Here is a 15,659-nt window from a genome sequence, read left to right on the forward strand (position 1 = left end):
GCGGCGGCGGCGGGCACGGCGCCGCCGCCGCCGCCGGAGAACCCCGAGTACGAGCTGCCAGAGGGGGTGCAGGTCACGGAGGTGGGTGGGGGGCTGGGGGCTGGGCGTGTCTACTCGCGCGCGTTATATGGCGCACGCAGACAGTCACACGCACCCGCGTCGCACCGTGTAGCTTATCGCGCCGCCTTCCTCACTTCACAACCCCATTCATCCGTGTTTTGGGACCGTCGTGTCTCTTGTTGCTTGCTGGGAATGAGGCCATCATCCCCCATGACACACACCACACACCCCACACACTCCCCACCCGCGCACGCGCGCGCAGGAGGCCAAGCTGCGCGAGATGCTGCGCCCCGACGTGGTGTGCGCGTACGAGTCCATGCGCGCGGCGGAGCTGCGGCTCAAGGGCCTGGGGCTGGGGCACGTGCAGCACCTGACCGAGGTGGCGCGCAATGAGCCGGAGCGCTGGCAGGCCGCCGTACGGCAGCTGGCGGAGCTCAACCCCAAGGTGGGTTGGGGTGGCTGGGTGGGGTGTGGGGTTGGGTGGGGGGGGTGTTGGGTGGGGAGGATGGATGGGGGGGTTGTCGGGGTTTGGGCAGCTTGGATGGGGGTATGAGGGGTGGCATGCGCATGTGCTTGGGGGATTGGCGGTGCGTGCACGGCGCACGGGAGGGGCGACGGCCTTCCAACACTCCCCCTTTTTACCTCCACCTAACCTGCAGCCGTTTCTCCATCCCCACTCCGCGCTAGTTTGGCTTGGCTTGGTTTTGTATGCGCTGGTACTTACAAGTCCCTCCACCTCCACCTCCACCCGCAACCCCTCCACCCCCACCACCCACAGGCCGGCAACGCGCTGCGCCTGATTGACTGGGCCGTGAACACCGCCCCCTGGGTCACCACCGGCTCCTACACCACAGCCACCCGCGGCGACATGCGCCACAGCACATGGCTGAGGGTGGAGGGGCCCTTCGACCCCACAGGTCAGGGGGGAAGGGGGAGTTAGGGGGGGGGAAAAGGGGGGGCGAGGCTGCCGGGAGGGTGGGGAGAGAGGCGTGGGGGGAGAGGTGTGGGCGGAGAGGCGTGAGTCAATGTCGGCCGCTAGTCATTAGTGTGCAGTACAACATCCGCCCCCCGCGCCCATACACACACACTGTCTTTGCGCAGTGTTTTCCTTGTGCTCTTTTTACCCACACACACACCTCACACACCACCTCGCATCCACACCCGCCCCAGGCCGCGGCTACGGGCTGTGCTACCAGGCCGACTGGAACCGCGTCACCGGCCGGCCGGAGAGCCTCAAGGTGCGGCACGGAGGGGGGGGTTGCCAAGATGGTTTGAAAAGGAGTACAGGATGCACTGAAGACGCTGGGGGAGTGGAGGCTTGTGTGTATGTGTACCACACTTCTCAACCACTTCCCAACCACTTCATAACCCCTCCCCAAACTCCCAAGCCAGCCAACCAACCCCCAACCCCCAACCAACAACCCAACCAATCAACAACCCAACAAACCAACCCGAACCAACCCACCGCCCCCCAGGAGAAGCCTCCCGCCGAGGGCAGCATCACGGGCACGGACGCCGACCTGCGCAAGCTGGGTCACGAGGAGGCGGGGCGCATGCTCATGGGCTGGGGCGTCAAGAAGGAGGTGGTGGACAGCATGACAAACAGGTGCGGGGGCCGGGGGGGGCGGGGAGGGGAGGCGGGGGGGGGGGGCGGAGGGTGTGAACTTTGAACCAATCCCGCAAGGAAACAGTCGCGCTTCAAGGAGAAACTGCAGCCGCGTATACGGGGGCCGGGGGTGGTGGGCGGGGTGGGAGGGGTGGGAGGGGGTGGGGCACCCGTGGGAAGGCGGGGGCGCTGCGGCGTTCCTCCGGTCGTTCCTCCGGTCTCAACTCTCACCGCGCACACGGCGCCGGGGTCCATGTGTGCGCAAGCTAACGCGGGCTGCCCCTCTCCCTGTCGTATTGACTGCCGCGCCGCCGCCTGCCGCGCTGCTGACGCACGCCGCTTGGCCCCCCCCTCCTCCTGCCTGCCACGCCGCCGCGCCCGCGCCCGCGCCTGCAGGTGGCGGCGCATCGACCTGGTCCGCAAGCTGGCCACTCAGGCGGCGCTGGAGGGCACGGAGGGCTTCAACCAGCACTACGTGCGCATGCAGAAGATCAACGTCACGGAGAAGATCGGCGGCGCGCGCCGCACCGCCGCCGCCATCCTGCAGAAGCAGCTGGACGCGCTGCGGCGCGACCGCGACTGGGGGCCGCCGCAGGAGGGTGCGTGCCCGCGTGTGGGGGAGGAGGGAGTGGGTGGGTGGGGAGGGAGCGGGAGTGGGAGTGGGTGAGGGGGGCACGGGTTTCGCCCTTGCTCGTGCCGTGCTCCCAACTCCACCTGCCGCCTCAAGGGCATGACTGACAACATGCGCACATATTTTGAACGCGTCCACACATACACACACATACACACATGCTCTCAACACTAAATGCATGGGCCGGCGCGCACTCGTTTTGTCGTTCTACCCCCCTTTTTTAACAAATGCTCTCTCCCCCTCTCTCACACACGCTCACGCACACACGCCCCTCAGACTATGGGCTGCTCAGGCCGCTGAGCCGCCGCTCCGCCGCCTCCTCGGCCGCCGCCGCCGCCGCTGCCGAGGACGAGGAGGAGCGGCGCGCCTACGCCGAGCTGGCGCGGGAGGGCTTCCTGGGAGCCGGCGGCGACAAGGCGGCGGGCGGCAAGCCCAAAAAGGTGGGACATGGCCGGGCGGCCAGCTGCTGTCTCCTGATGACCGCGCGCCTATCTGTTTAAGTGTTATGTCATTTCTTGTCACGTTCTCCTGTCACCATGTAATCCTCGTTTCCGGCTGTTCCTGCACCCCCCCTCCTCCCATAATCTCCTCCTCTCTTTCGGTTTTGCTTTCTCATTTCATGGGATGGTGGCAGGCATTATCCACAACTCCTTTCCCGCCTCCTTTGTCCTTGGAGTTTTGCGCCGCCGTACTTGCTCCCTCCTCCCCACCACGTCCCCTCACTCCCTCACTCCCTCACTCCCTCACTCCGTCAACCCCCTCACTCCCCCGCTCGCTCCCTCGCCCCCCCCCCAGGGCGGCCCGCTGGAGGCCAAGGCCAAGGACCGGCGCATCCGCCGCACGCTGGAGCTGCTGGGGCCGCCCGACCCAGACACCGGCGTGCCGGCGGTGGTGGGGCGGCGCGAGCTGTTGTACAGGGACCGCATGGAGATGCAGACCGTCAACAGGTGGGGGGGGGAGTGGTGGCAGTTTATGTGAATCATATGTATGGGGGGGCAGGTACGGTTTGGTTTTGTGGGTGTGTGGTTTGTTGCGGCGTGGAAGGCGAGGGACTTTGTGACGGGCCGCGTAACGCCTGCTTGCATCTGGCGGCATGCTCCCACGCACGCCTGCGTGCCTCGATACCCGCACCTGCGCCTCTCTGAAGCGCTGCTGCAACCAACCTGGCATTTCCCTGGTCGCCGCGCCTCGCCTCGACACCCCCACCACCAAAACCCTCAACCCGCAACCCCCAAACATCCTTGCAACCCCCAACCCCCAACCCCAACCCCCAACCACCACCCTCCCCCAAATGTGGTAACGACTTCGTCCGCAGTCTTCAGTGCATCCTGTACCGCTTTTCCAAACATCCCTGCAATCCCCCTTACCCATCCCCGATCCTCATCCCCACCCTCCCCTTGCCACGCGCCACACGCACGCCACACGCGCAGGGGCCTCAACCGCGGCGAGCAGGGCGGCTTCGGCCAGGCCGTGCTGCACCCGCCCGCCTCCAACTTCATGCCGGGACCCTACGTGCGCACGCACACCACACGCGGCCGCGGCCGAGGGCGGGGCGGCGGCGAAGGTGCGCGCGCGCGCGCGGGGGGTTTTAGGGCAGCGGCAGCATTGCGGCACTGAGGTCTGAGACAGGCTGGTGGTATAGGGGCGCGGCGTGCGGGTGAATGTAATAAATGTAAGTGCTGACTGGTGGCTTGAGGAATGTGGTGCCGCTTGTTGCGCAGGACGCGGCACCTACCGGCGGCGTGGCGGCGGCCGCGGCCGTGGCGGCGGCGGCGGCGGCGGCGGCGCTGACGGCAGCGGCGATGACCACGACGACGGCTCAGACGACGACGACGAGGATGACCCGGAGGCGCGGGTGAGCGGACTGTGCGTGTGTGTGTGTGTGTGTGTGTGTTAAAGAGCACAAGGAAAACATAGCGCAAAGACAGTGTACGGTATGCGATGCAGCAAAGCGACGGTGTGTGTATACAAGGTTTGGCTGTGAGGGGTGACCAGCAACGAATGAAGGAGGCTGCGCTGCTTGCGACGCGCTGTGTCTAACGCTAAGCTCCCTTCAACACCCCCGAACAAATCAATCTGAAAACACACAACACACGCACACGCATTCGCACGCATCCACTCACACGTGTCTGGCGTGTCTGGTGTGTTTCGCGGTACAGGTGATGCGGCGCATGGCGGCTGGCACCACCCGCCGCGCCGGCAAGCCGCGACCCGAGCCCAAGGAGGAGGCCGCCAAGGAGGCCAAGGAGGCAAAGCCGCCGAAGGAGCGCAAGCCGCGGCCGCCGCGCGACCCCAACGCGCCGCCCAAGCCGCGCAAGCCCGCCGCGCCGCGTGTGAAGCAGCAAGCCAACGTGTGTGCCGACTGCGGACAGCCCGGACACAAGGCCTACACGCGGTGCGGCGCTGGGGTGCTGCTGCGCGGCGGTTAGGTCGGCGGTTGGGTTGGGTGGTGCTTGGGTTGGCGGTTGGGTTGGCGGTTGGGTGCCGTGCGGCGTGTCAGAAGTGCGAGCCCACAGGCTGGCTGAGGTGGGTGTTTCGGTGCCAGTACCTTTCACTACCTGCAGGCTTAGCATTAGCCAGCCGTAGCTGCCGGGTACCCGGTGCTAGCCGCAACACACAGGCCTGGCGGGTTTCTTTCCCTTGTGCTGTGTAGCGCAGGTCCTGGTGCTGCACGTCGCATGTGACATCTAACCCCATGCCCCCGTGATCCGTGTACCTGTGTGGCATACAACCCCGTGCCCCCGCGGCCCCCGCAGGCAATGCCCCAACTTCGCTGGCGAGGTGAGTCTCAGCGACACCGACGAAACGGAGACGGAGGACATGCTCGACGACGGCGGCGGCGGCGGCGGAGCCGACGGCGGCATTGACGGCGGCGCCGCCCCAACTGACAGCGCCGCGCCCGCCGGCACCGTTACCACCACCGGGGCCGACGGCGCCGGCGGCGCCGCCGCTGACGGCACGCCTGGCGGCGCGGGCGCCGGCGTGACGCCGCAGACGGGCGGGCGCGCGGCGCGGCGGCGGCCGTCCAAGAAGATCCGGGAGGAGGAGGAGGAGCCCATCGATGAGGATGACGAGGACGTTGTGATCAGCGAGGATGAGGATTGGGACGCCTATGCCAGCGATGAAGACCTGCCGATGAACCGGCCCCGCGGCTTTGGCGGCGGTGGCGGCGGCGGCCGCCGCCGCGGCGGCGGCGCCGGCGGCGCCGGTCGTGGCGGTGGCCGCGCCGGCCGCGGGGGCCGCGGCGGCGGCCGCGGCGCGGCTCGTGAGTACCGCGAGCGCGCGCCGCGGCAGAAGCGGTTCAAGGAGGAGTTTGACCTGATCGATGACGATGACGATGAGGAGGAGGACATTCCGGAGGAGCCGGATGAGGACTTCAATGACGTCTTGGAGGATGAGGAGGATGAGGGCGAGGACTGGATGGAGGAGGGCAGCGAGGATGAAGAGGCGCCAGCGGCGAAGTACAAGCCCCGCGGCACCACCAATCGCGCCCGCGGCAAGCCGCCGCCGGCGGCGGAGCCGGAGGGCATTGCCGCCAGCCGCAGCCGCCGAGCCGGCGCCGGCGCCGCCTCGGGCGGCGGCGTGCCGCCAGCCCAGGATGTAGAGATGGCGGTGGCGGCGCCACCGCCAGCGCCGGTGGTGGCGGCGCCGCAGCGTGTGGCGGCGGCGCCGCCGCCGCCGCCAGCTGCCATCGCTGCCGCCGCGCCGGTGGCGTTCACGCCGCCGCCGATGCCTGTGTACGCGCCGCCGCCGCCGGCACCGGTGCCGCAGCAGCAGTATCGCGCGCCGCCGCCGGCGCCGCCGCCGCCGCCACAGCAGCAGCAGCCGCGTCAGTCGCATTCCACCGCCTCAGGCCGCTCGCAGCGCGCGGCGCGTGCCGCCGGCAGCAAACGCAAATACGTCGAGGACGATGATGACGACGACGACGGCGGCGGCGACGAGGAGGAAGAGGAGGACGACGACGACGATGAGGAGGGCGGCGGCGGCAGCCGCCGCCGCAAGCGCGGCGGCGGTGGCGGAGGAGCTGCCTCCTCTGCCGGCGGAGCCGGCGCCGCTGACGGCGAAGCCGCCGCCGCTGGCGGCGGGGTAGGAGGAGGAGGCGGGCGGGGGCTTGAGATGACACTGCCGAGGGCGGAGGCTACGATGCGCAAGGCTTACTCGGGTGTGCTGCTGGCGGCTCGCAAGGTGAACCTGGCTCTCAACTGGTTCAACAAGGCGCCGGACGTGAGGGAGATGAAGGACTACTACAACTTCGTGCCGCAGCAGGTGTGTGGGGCAGGGGTAGGGGCAGGGGCAGGTGTGTGGGGCAGGTGTGTGGGGCACGGGCAGGGGCAGGGGTAGGGGCAGGGGCAGAAGGGGTGGAGGGGGAAGGAAACGGGGGCGAGGCCGCGGTGGGGCGGTGGGGCGGGATCCCAGCCCCTCCCAGTGATCCCTAGCCATTCCGCACACATCTCCAACTTCGTTTTCAACTCCCAAGTCTTTCAACCCAAGTCCGATACGCAAATTTCAAACCCCCGAACCCTTGTAATCCCTTATTATAACAACAGAACGTCATGTGTTTGGAGTTCATCGAGCAGAAGATCGGCGGCAAGCGCCCCGGCTCCACCAAGGTCGCCGACCTGCAGTACGCGTCGCCCGCTCAGCTGCGAGCCGACTTCCAACTGCTGCACGACAACTGCATGAAGTACAACGAACCCGGCCTCTCGCCGTACAACTTCCCGCCGGCGCGCGAGGCGGCGGGCCGGGTGCTGGCGGCGGCGGACGCGGCCCTCGCCAAGATCCAAAACAGCCGGCCGCTGCTGGCGGCGCTGGAGTTTGCCAATGTGAGTCGGCGTGTGGTGTGATGTGTGTGTGCGGGGTGTGTGCCAAGGGTATGTGGTGTCCAGGCATGACGGGTGAGGAGAAGGGGGCAGGGTAGACGTGTATAGCAGGACGGCATAATGGGTACGCATCATCCCTTTCACCCACACGCCGCCACCCGGCAAAGGGTTTAGGGTTAGGGTTAGGGTTTGGGTTTGGACGCGCTCCCTTTCACCTCCTTACACGCTCCAACCTTCCACCTTCCACTCCACTCCGCCCCTGCTCACTCTTTCTCTCCCTCCTCTCCCACACACATACACACACACGCCCGTCGTACGTACGACACACAGAGTGTGGAGCACTGGATCCAGTGCACTCGCTGCAGCAAGTGGCGGCGGGCGCAGTACGAGCAGTACGCGCGCCTGCGCACGCTGCCCAACTTCCAGTGCGGCCACATACCGGGCCGCGGCTGCGCGGAGCCCTGCGACGGCTGTGCCAAGCCCGACGGGTGCGAGTGCGTGGCGTAGTGGTGGTGTGGAATTGGTGTGGTGTAGGGGCGGGGGCAGGAGTGGTGGTGGAAAGGAGGGGAAGGAACGGCGCCGGGGGAGGTGCGTGTGCGGTTGTGGTGGTGTTGCATGCATGGCTGCACCGTGCGCATGTGTGTGTGTGTGTGTGTGTTGAAGAGCACAAGGAGGTGTTTGTGTGTGTGAATGTTGCGCAGCATCCATGGATAGGTGAACGCGGGTGGGGGGCTTTTTACTGGAGGGCAAAGCCAGGGGAATGCCGGTCGTGAGGTGGGGCTCGCGGAATGAGTTTGTGAAGAGCTTGCATGGCTAAGAATCAGACAGGCGGGACGTTGCGTTGGGCGCATGAAAGCGCCGCATGTGTGTTCGGGCAAGGAGAGGTAGGTGGCGGATGAAATTTGGCTGGCCGTGACTCCAGCTGAGGAGCTGGAGTTCGTGTAAGCGCCTCTGTGTTTTCGGGTGTGTTTCAGTCACCCAATGCTGCCAAGGGGGCAGAAGTTCTCATGGTTTGGCGTGGCTCATGCTCGGCAAAGTCAAGGAGGTGATTGCACTGCTTTTGCGGCGATGGAGAGGACCGACGTGTCGCCGGATGGCCGGTTCTTACGCTGCGGCTGTGGCTGGCGACTGAGCATGTGTAAGCATGGCTGCGAACATTCTTGAAGACTGTGCAGCAGAAGCAGCAGTTTGCTCATGTGCCGTACATGTGTGTGCGTGTTACAGCCGTGTCCCCATTCCCAGACTTCCATGTGTCTGCATCATAACATGCGGTAAGGGGGCGGGACCGGGGCCCATGCAACATCCTGCAGTCCGGACCACAGCCGTCCCACCCCGCCCCTTGAGCTCCGTCCTGTGCTCCCTGGCACTTGCGCAGCAGCGCGCGCGTTCCTCTTCCTCACGCCTCGGCCTGCGTGCGGCAACACGGCACACACATGTGCAGTTCTTTGCAAACGGCCCTGCCGCGCGGTGCGCCGGTGCTACTTCTTGCAACCTAGACAGATGCCGTGCAACCTAGACAGATGCCGTGCAACCTAGACAGATGCCGTGCAACCTAGACAGATGCCGTGCAAAGCCCGCATTACTAGAACAGCTCGCCAGCGCAAACCCGCTATACGATACACGTCTCGCGCACTTCAAGTGATATCAGAACCCCACACCTGTTTGAGCCTGGCCAGTGCCGCCTGCAAGTCATCAATAGCGTCCGCGTCTTCGTCCTCCTCCTCCTCAACGCCGCCGCCGCCACCCGCGGCGCCCTCCTCGCCCTCCTGCCCCTCGCCGCCGTCGCCTCCCTCCCCCTGCTCCTGCTCCTGCCGCCGCTGCTTGCTGAAGTCCATGTCAGCCAGCCACGTGGCGTCGGGGAAGGCGGACCTGTGCGTGTGTGTGCGTGTGTGTGTGTATGTGTGCGTGTCCTTATGCTGATGAACGTTTGACGACAGGATAGTGGGACTCCCTCCTTTAGTCAGCGCACACACGTGAACACACCCACTCCCCGGCTACGCACCTGAACACGCGCTCTGTGGCCTGCAGCACGTGTGTGTAACCCGCCAGAGAGCCGTCCGGCCCCGGCACCGACACCACCGCCCCCGGCAGCCCGCCCGCCCCGAGAGCCGCTGCGCCGCTCCCGGTGGAGGCCGCCGCCTGCTCCTGCTCTTGCTGGTACGAGGTCACCGGCTGGCGGAAGAACCAGGCTCGCAGCACACGCGGCCGGCGCGGCCCTACCTCAGCCGCTCCCTCCGGCAACGCCGCCTCTGCTGCTGCGCGCGTTGCCACTGCCGCCGCCGCCCCACCCGCGCCCTGTGTTGAGGGCGGCTCGGTGCCCAGGTCTGTGAGGCCGGACACGTCCGCCAGGGCCGCCAGGGCGCGCCACAGGTCGGCGTGCGCGGAGCCGGAGCCGGGGCCGGAGCCGGAGCCGGGGCTGGCGGGCGTGCTGAGGTACAGCAGGTACCTGCGTGTGTGCCCGTGTGGTTGGTGTTGGCGTGGGAAATCGTCATGTGGGGTGCACACGGGCACGTGCTGCACTGGCTTCGTGTGCGTCCGTAGCACCTGCTCACTGCGTGTGCCTACCGGTGTGCGACAGGCAGCAGGGCGGGCTGAATGCCGTGTAGGCCGTGGGGGTTTTGACCGTCAACGGACATACCTTTCTTCTTCTCCACACCGCCCACCTGCCCGCTCGCCAGGCAGGAGCCCATTCCCCAAAAGCCGCCCCATCCCAGCCCGCCGCCCCGCCCCGCCCCGCCCCGCCCCGCCCCGCCCCGCGCACCTGCCCTGTGGGCACACGTGTGTGGACGCGCCCATCTGCAACCCCTGCACCGGGTGCGGATTGCCGATGGCGGCGCCGCCCACGCCCCCCGACCGCGGCGGCACCACAACACACACAAGCGACTGCGGCTGCGGCTGAGGCTGTGCCGAGGCTGTAGCACCGGCAGTAGCTCCAGCAGCAGCCGCCACAGCCGTTGGCGCGGCCGCCGGCAGTAGCGGCCCGTCGAGCACTGCTACAGCCCTGGACACGGCCGCCTGTGCCGGTGGCGGCTGCGGCCCGGAGCGACCGCTGGCTCCCTCCAGGCATCTGCAAGAGGTTTGCATGCGTGGGCATGGGAGGGAGGGGTTGTGAAGGTCTGCGGGTAAGTACTAGAGTTAAAGAAGCCATGGATGAGCTGGCGTTGTGTGGCCCAGATGCGGCAGGCGGCGGCCGACACGGACCGCGTGTTTCGACTTGAACTCCTCCCGCTTCACGCCGCCCGCGCCGCCTGCACCTGAGAGTGCCCTCCCCGGCGACCAGGCGGCCGCAGCGCACCACCTGCCCCGCCGCCGTCACGATGCCCAGGCAAGCCTCCTCCTCCTCGCCAGCCGCCTCCTCCTCCTCCCGCTCCTCCTCCTCCGCCTGCTCCACAACCTGCTCCGTCTTACTCGGCTGCTCCTGGCTCCCCCCGCCCTCCTTTTCCCGCGTCCCCTCCTTCTCCTCTCTCTCCCGCTCCCTCTCCCGCTCCTCCCGCTCCAGCGCCGCCGCCAGCCGCCGCCCCGCCGCGCCCCTCCCGCCCAGCACCAGCGCCTGCACCGGCTGCCGCAGCACCGTGACCGCGCCATGCACCGCCGCCAGTCGCACGAAGCCCTCCGCCACACTGCCGCAGCCGTAGCTGGGCACCATGAAGGCGCCCTCGTGCCCGAACCGGCCCTGGCTGCGAGTCAGCAGCTCCAGAGCCGCCGCGCCCGCCGCGCCGCTCAGCAGCTGCTGCGCTGCTGGTGCGGTTGCTGGTGGTGCGAGTGGTGCGGGTGCTGGTGGTGCCGCATGTGTTAACGCCAGCGCTGGTGGCGCTGATGGCGCTGGCGCGGATGCTGCGGCCCCTGCTGTCGCTGCCTCCTGTTTCTCCCGCTCCTCCTCCTGCGCCCCCTCCGGCGCGATGCTGCTGCTGCTGCTGCTGGTGGGCTCCTGGTCGGTGTGGGCCATTGCGATGCCGTACAGGATGAGCTCGCGCAGCCGCGGCGGCAGGTCCTGGTCGGCCAGCACGGCGGCCAGGGGCGTGGAGGAGCTGGACAGGGCGGCCTGGGGGGCGGGGGTTGGGGGCGGAGGTTTGGGGAGGGGTGGCGTGGGGGGGTTGTGGGTGGGATGAGAGGCAGAGGCAGATGTTTGGTTGCTGGACGGATCGCGCCCCCGCCCACACGCCACACTCACACGCACACGCGCACGCACAGACACACACACACACGCACACATGCACACATGCACACATGCACACACACACACACACACACGCTCGCTCTCTCCCGCTCCCCTTCCCCCCACCTGCAGGTGTCCCTGCCCCGCGCGCGCCTCCACGCAGCCGCTGATGAAGCGCATGAGCGCCCGCTTGTCGCCCAGCCCCAGCCGCCGGTCGCGGAAGATGTCGGCGCGGCCCGCCGGCACCGGCTGCAGGCCGCCGTCCTGGAGCAGGTAGCTGCGGGGCGGGGGCGGGTGCGGCGGAGAGGGGTTTGCTGCTTGATTGTACAACACGAAGATGATGGACATGCCGGTATTGCACAGTCGCTTGGGTAGGGCCCCCCAGATCGCCCTCCCCCTTCGTACTTGTGACTTCACCGCTCCCTCCTCCCTCCCCCCAGCTCCTCCTCCTCCCCCCAGCTCCTCCTCCTCCCTCCAGCTCCTTCTCCCCCCAGCTCCCCCCCCATCCCCAAACAGCCGCTCACCCCCCCTCCACCGCCTTGAACTCCAGGTAGTGGTGGCCGCGGCAGCGCACCAGCAGGTCCACCAGCGCCTCGCCCTGGTACACCAGCTGGGGGGGGGAGAGGAGCGTGGCGGGTGGGGGGGGGGTAGTAGTGAGGAGGAGCAGGGAGGAAGGTGGGAGGAGGCGGGCGGTGGCGCTAACACCAGCAACAGAAGCCCGCCAGACATCACGCAAGCACGCATCCACTTATCCGCTACCCTGCCCGCCACACCGCGCCGGCCATTCTCGCCCAGTCCTCTCCTCTGCCCTCCATAGGCGGCCACCCCCACCACACCCCAGCCCTCGCACCTTGGGCACCAGGTCCAGGATGTAGCTGCGCCGGTCCGCCGGCCCGCCGCCCTCCTCCCCCGGCACCGCCATCGCCCGGACGCCTCCCGTCACCGGCAGCGGCCGCTGGCGCAGTCGCAGCAGCCGGCAGCCGGGCGGCAGCGGGGCCGGAGCCACGAGCGCGTCGGGCATGGAATGCTCATGCTCGGGCTGCTGGAGCTGGCGGGAAGCCGGTGCGGGGTGTTGCGATGTGTTGGAGCCGGCTTCGCCGACCTCGCCGGGCTGCGCCGCGTGCTGCTGCTGCGATTGTATGACGTCCTGAAGCGCTGCGGGCGTGAACGACGCGAAGTCGGTGCCGTATGTGTCCACCGCATCGATAATTAGCACGCTCTTGCCCGACTTGACCAGCGACCTGCAACCGGGTAGCGCGTTCGAATACTTTCAATTACTTCAAACTTTCATAGGGAACTCTGCGGCTTTCGCCATCAGACGACAAAGCCAACTCGCGACGATCGCTATACACGCGGCCTGCTCACCCGGCGACCAGGCATTCAGGCAACCCAGATCCAATAACAACAACATCGTAGTGGTTTGGTGTTATCCGCCAAGCCATCCTATCACTGAACAGCTAGAGAAGAAGTTTGAGAGGAGGAGTGCGTCAGAGGCTCATAATGCTGGCTCCTCGCACACGCACGATTTCAACTTGCTTAATAACACAATCGGACAGGGCCCGATACGAAGCTTTTCCCGTTCCCATGCGGGTTTGCGCACACACCACCGTGCCTTCCCGCCTGCCAGCTTCTACTGTTTCAGGTTCCATTCATGGTTCCGATGGCGCCAACAGATGCAGTCAGCATTCCTCTCGCCCCCAGTTTGTATCGCCGCGTCATACCCAATACCGCCATCTGTCCAAGTCCGCGCAATGGCACTGCCTTCAAGTCATCACCGTCCTTCAAATGTCACCGGCTCCCTCCCCACCTTCTACCCCTGACCCGCCCCTGCCCATGCTGCGCCTGCTGCCCGCCGTTCCCCCCCTGCTCCGCATCAGGCCCGGCCCCCCTTCTCCTCCCCGTGCTCCTCATGCTGCGGGTGCCCCTCCAGCCCGGTCACGTCAATGACGGCCAGGTAGCCGGCGGCGCGAGCAGAGCGCTGCCCCATTACCGCGTCCTCATACGCCTGGCGGGGCGAGTGTGGTGTGTGTGGTGGGGCGGGGGGAGGAGGCGCAGCACCGGGGAAGCGGGTCGGCGGATGGGATGAACTGGAGTCAACAACAGCAGTAACGCCGTAGCAGACTAGCAGTAGCACAGCGACCTGGCAAGAAAGCAACTGGTGGCTCTTGTGACTCCCGCCACGCCACGCCACGCCACGCCATGCCAACTGCCCTCGGCTTACCACGCACTCCTCGGGTTTCAGCCCCAGCTTCTCCGCCGCCATCACGAATATGTCTGGCGCGGGCTTGCAGTGCTGCACGTCCGCCGAGGTGACAACAGCCTGGAAGCGGTCGGCCAGCCCGCGCTCGGCCAGAGACTGTGGAAGATAGGTGGAAGAGGGCGTCATCAGGGGGGGCGGAGGGGAGGTTGTAGGGTTGCGGGGGAAAGCCAGGGGAAGGGAGATGGGAGGGTTGGCGGGCGGGCCTGGACGGATTGCTTTTCCATGGACGCCGGGAGGAGCGAAGGCTCTGGCTGGCGCCGCTATGCTGCACACACGCCCACACGCCCCCACACGCCCACCCGCCCGCACCCTCACCCGCTCCACTGCGTCCTTGCGGCCGCCGCTGCACACCGCCAGCTTGAGGTCGCGGCGCTGCGCCTCCTCCAGCACGTCCATCACCTGGTGGTGGTGGTGCGGGGCTGGTGTGTGTGTGTATGTGTGTGTGTGTGCGTGTGTGTATGTGTGTGTGTATGTGTGTGTGTGTGTGTGTGCGTGTGTAGGGGTTAACGTTGAACCAATCCCGTGTGTGTAGGGGGGGGCGTGCATACATGCGGTCAGCGTGTGTGTGTGTGTGGGGGGGGGGTGCATACATGCGGTCGGCGTGTGTGTGGGGGGAGGGCGATGTGCGACATAGACATCACCACCCACACAAGCAAAGGGCGCCCCCGGATACAACCCCACCTCACACACAACGCTGACAATGCGATGGAAAGCAAAGCGGACACGCCTGCACCATGCTGCCCTGCTCTCCTTCATCCAGCTTCACGTCACGTCCGCACCCGCCGCCCGCATCACCACAACTAACTGCCGCCGTCGCCATTTGCAGCGCCCACCTGAGGGCATTCTGAGATCTCTACTTCTTCTTTCCGCCTCCCTTACCGCCCTTTGCCCCGCCCTTGGCAATCCACCCACCCACAGCCGCCGCCGCCTTCTTGGCCACACCGCCCGCCGCGCCGCCCGCCTTGCCTCGACCCTTGCCCCTGCCCTTGCCCTTGCTCTTAAACCGCCCCCGGCCTCCTCCGCCCCTGCTGCCTCCGCCTCCGCCGCCGGCGTCTCCTCGGTAGCGCTTCCAGGCCTGAGTCCCCGTGTACTCAACTCCATCTTGGACAAATACCTGTGCAGGGAATGGATTGAATGAGGGCATGTCGCCGTTTGCCGTAAGAGGGGCTGCTGCTGTGGCCTTGCTGGGTGGGGCCCCGCATGTGTTGATCAATCTCCTCTGGTCCTGGACCTCCAATACTCTCGGGACATACTGATCACTACAGCCCCGCCTCCACCTCTCCGCCTCCACCCCCACACACCTTGGTGCCGTTCTGTTTGGTAATCCAATGGCCCGAGTCGCCACCGCCGGTAGTCATACTTACCCGCGATAAGCCTGGAACCCCACGGGCGACCATTCGGCCTGACCCCGCGTTGCACCTGTATGCGTCCATGCTCCGCACCCTGGGCGCGCTAAACAACGTTTACCCAGCACGCCTAATTCCCAGATTCCCGCCCGCTGGTCGTAGTCGAGCTCACCTATAGGCAAATGTGGAAGCATGGGCATAGGGCGGCAGCGAGGAAGTGTCACGGGCATGTGAATGGTGTGTGTGTGTGTGTGTGTGTGTGTGTGTATGTGTATATATGTGTGTGTGTGTGTGTGTGTGTGTGTGTGTGTGTGTGTGTGTGTGTGTGTGTGTGTGTGTGTGTGTGTGTGTGTGTGTGTGTGTGTTAAAAAACGAAACGAAAGCCCGCCCAATGACGCGACGGAGTTACTTACCGATACCTACCAATTTACCGAGCGTCGCGTGGTTGCCGTGACCCAGGTAGTCATACTTACCCGCGATAAGCCTGGAACCCCACGGGCGACCATTCGGCCTGACCCCGCGTTGCACCTGTATGCGTCCATGCTCCGCACCCTGGGCGCGCTAAACAACGTTTACCCAGCACGCCTAAGCGCAGTGCATATCGAGCTCAACAAAGAAATCCGTTTCACCCGCGGGCTCACGGACCTGGAAATCCTTTACCAGACTCGGGCAGCGGATATGAATGCCGTTAATGTGGCCACTTTCTGGATCCAGCTTACAATTGTCGCCACGGACGCCAAGCGCACAATGCAATGCCAGCAGCTTGCACGGCGGGTGCTC

General features: G+C 66.5%; 3 protein-coding genes across 4 annotated transcripts in view; 1 reads left to right on the forward strand and 2 right to left on the reverse strand.

Moving 5' to 3' along the window:
• CHLRE_10g425501v5 (uncharacterized protein) overlaps positions 1–8,285 on the forward strand; it is an 18,502-nt gene extending 10,217 nt beyond the window's left edge. Inside the window, exons 20-33 of the mRNA XM_043066543.1 lie at positions 73–81; positions 323–505; positions 839–977; positions 1,231–1,298; positions 1,536–1,666; positions 2,063–2,265; positions 2,574–2,737; positions 3,093–3,244; positions 3,728–3,861; positions 4,019–4,152; positions 4,457–4,692; positions 5,054–6,563; positions 6,845–7,120; positions 7,448–8,285. Of these exons, the coding sequence (XP_042919940.1) occupies positions 73–81; positions 323–505; positions 839–977; positions 1,231–1,298; positions 1,536–1,666; positions 2,063–2,265; positions 2,574–2,737; positions 3,093–3,244; positions 3,728–3,861; positions 4,019–4,152; positions 4,457–4,692; positions 5,054–6,563; positions 6,845–7,120; positions 7,448–7,624 (3,516 nt within the window). The 3' untranslated portion in view covers positions 7,625–8,285. The remainder of the gene's footprint in view (positions 1–72; positions 82–322; positions 506–838; positions 978–1,230; positions 1,299–1,535; positions 1,667–2,062; positions 2,266–2,573; positions 2,738–3,092; positions 3,245–3,727; positions 3,862–4,018; positions 4,153–4,456; positions 4,693–5,053; positions 6,564–6,844; positions 7,121–7,447) is intronic.
• A 38-nt stretch (positions 8,286–8,323) lies between these two features.
• Positions 8,324–12,803, reverse strand: CHLRE_10g425550v5 (uncharacterized protein). Its single transcript, XM_043066544.1, has 9 exons — positions 12,639–12,803; positions 12,124–12,514; positions 11,798–11,883; positions 11,400–11,550; positions 10,372–11,159; positions 9,879–10,184; positions 9,120–9,563; positions 8,776–8,986; positions 8,324–8,525 (listed from the first exon to the last, which is right to left on the reverse strand). The coding sequence occupies exons 1-9, from the start codon at positions 12,713–12,715 to the stop codon at positions 8,514–8,516; spliced, it is 2,466 nt and encodes an 821-aa protein (XP_042919941.1). The 5' UTR covers positions 12,716–12,803; the 3' UTR covers positions 8,324–8,513.
• A 94-nt stretch (positions 12,804–12,897) lies between these two features.
• The window catches only part of CHLRE_10g425600v5 (uncharacterized protein), an 11,526-nt gene continuing 8,764 nt past the window's right edge, over positions 12,898–15,659 (reverse strand). For both annotated transcript variants that reach the window (XM_043066546.1, XM_043066545.1), the window contains exons 10-13: positions 14,413–14,647; positions 13,849–13,952; positions 13,495–13,629; positions 12,898–13,278 (exon numbers count right to left, since the gene is read on the reverse strand). In XM_043066546.1, coding sequence (XP_042919943.1) covers positions 13,147–13,278; positions 13,495–13,629; positions 13,849–13,952; positions 14,413–14,647 — 606 coding nt within the window. In that variant the 3' untranslated portion in view covers positions 12,898–13,146. The remainder of the gene's footprint in view (positions 13,279–13,494; positions 13,630–13,848; positions 13,953–14,412; positions 14,648–15,659) is intronic.

Source organism: Chlamydomonas reinhardtii, chromosome 10 (assembly GCF_000002595.2).
Source record: "Chlamydomonas reinhardtii strain CC-503 cw92 mt+ chromosome 10, whole genome shotgun sequence".
Lineage (NCBI taxonomy): Eukaryota > Viridiplantae > Chlorophyta > Chlorophyceae > Chlamydomonadales > Chlamydomonadaceae > Chlamydomonas > Chlamydomonas reinhardtii.

Bases quoted from the DNA above. Each gene is read 5' to 3' on its own strand.
- CHLRE_10g425550v5 (XM_043066544.1), bottom strand. From the start codon at position 12,715: ATGGCTTGGCGGATAACACCAAACCACTACGATGTTGTTGTTATTGGA. The intron at 12,515-12,638 runs GTGAGCAGGCCG...ACCCGGTTGCAG, and splicing joins CCTGAATGCCTGGTCGCCGG to GTCGCTGGTCAAGTCGGGCA. The intron at 11,160-11,399 runs GTGGGGGGAAGG...CCCGCCCCCCAG, and splicing joins CGGGGCAGGGACACCTGCAG to GCCGCCCTGTCCAGCTCCTC.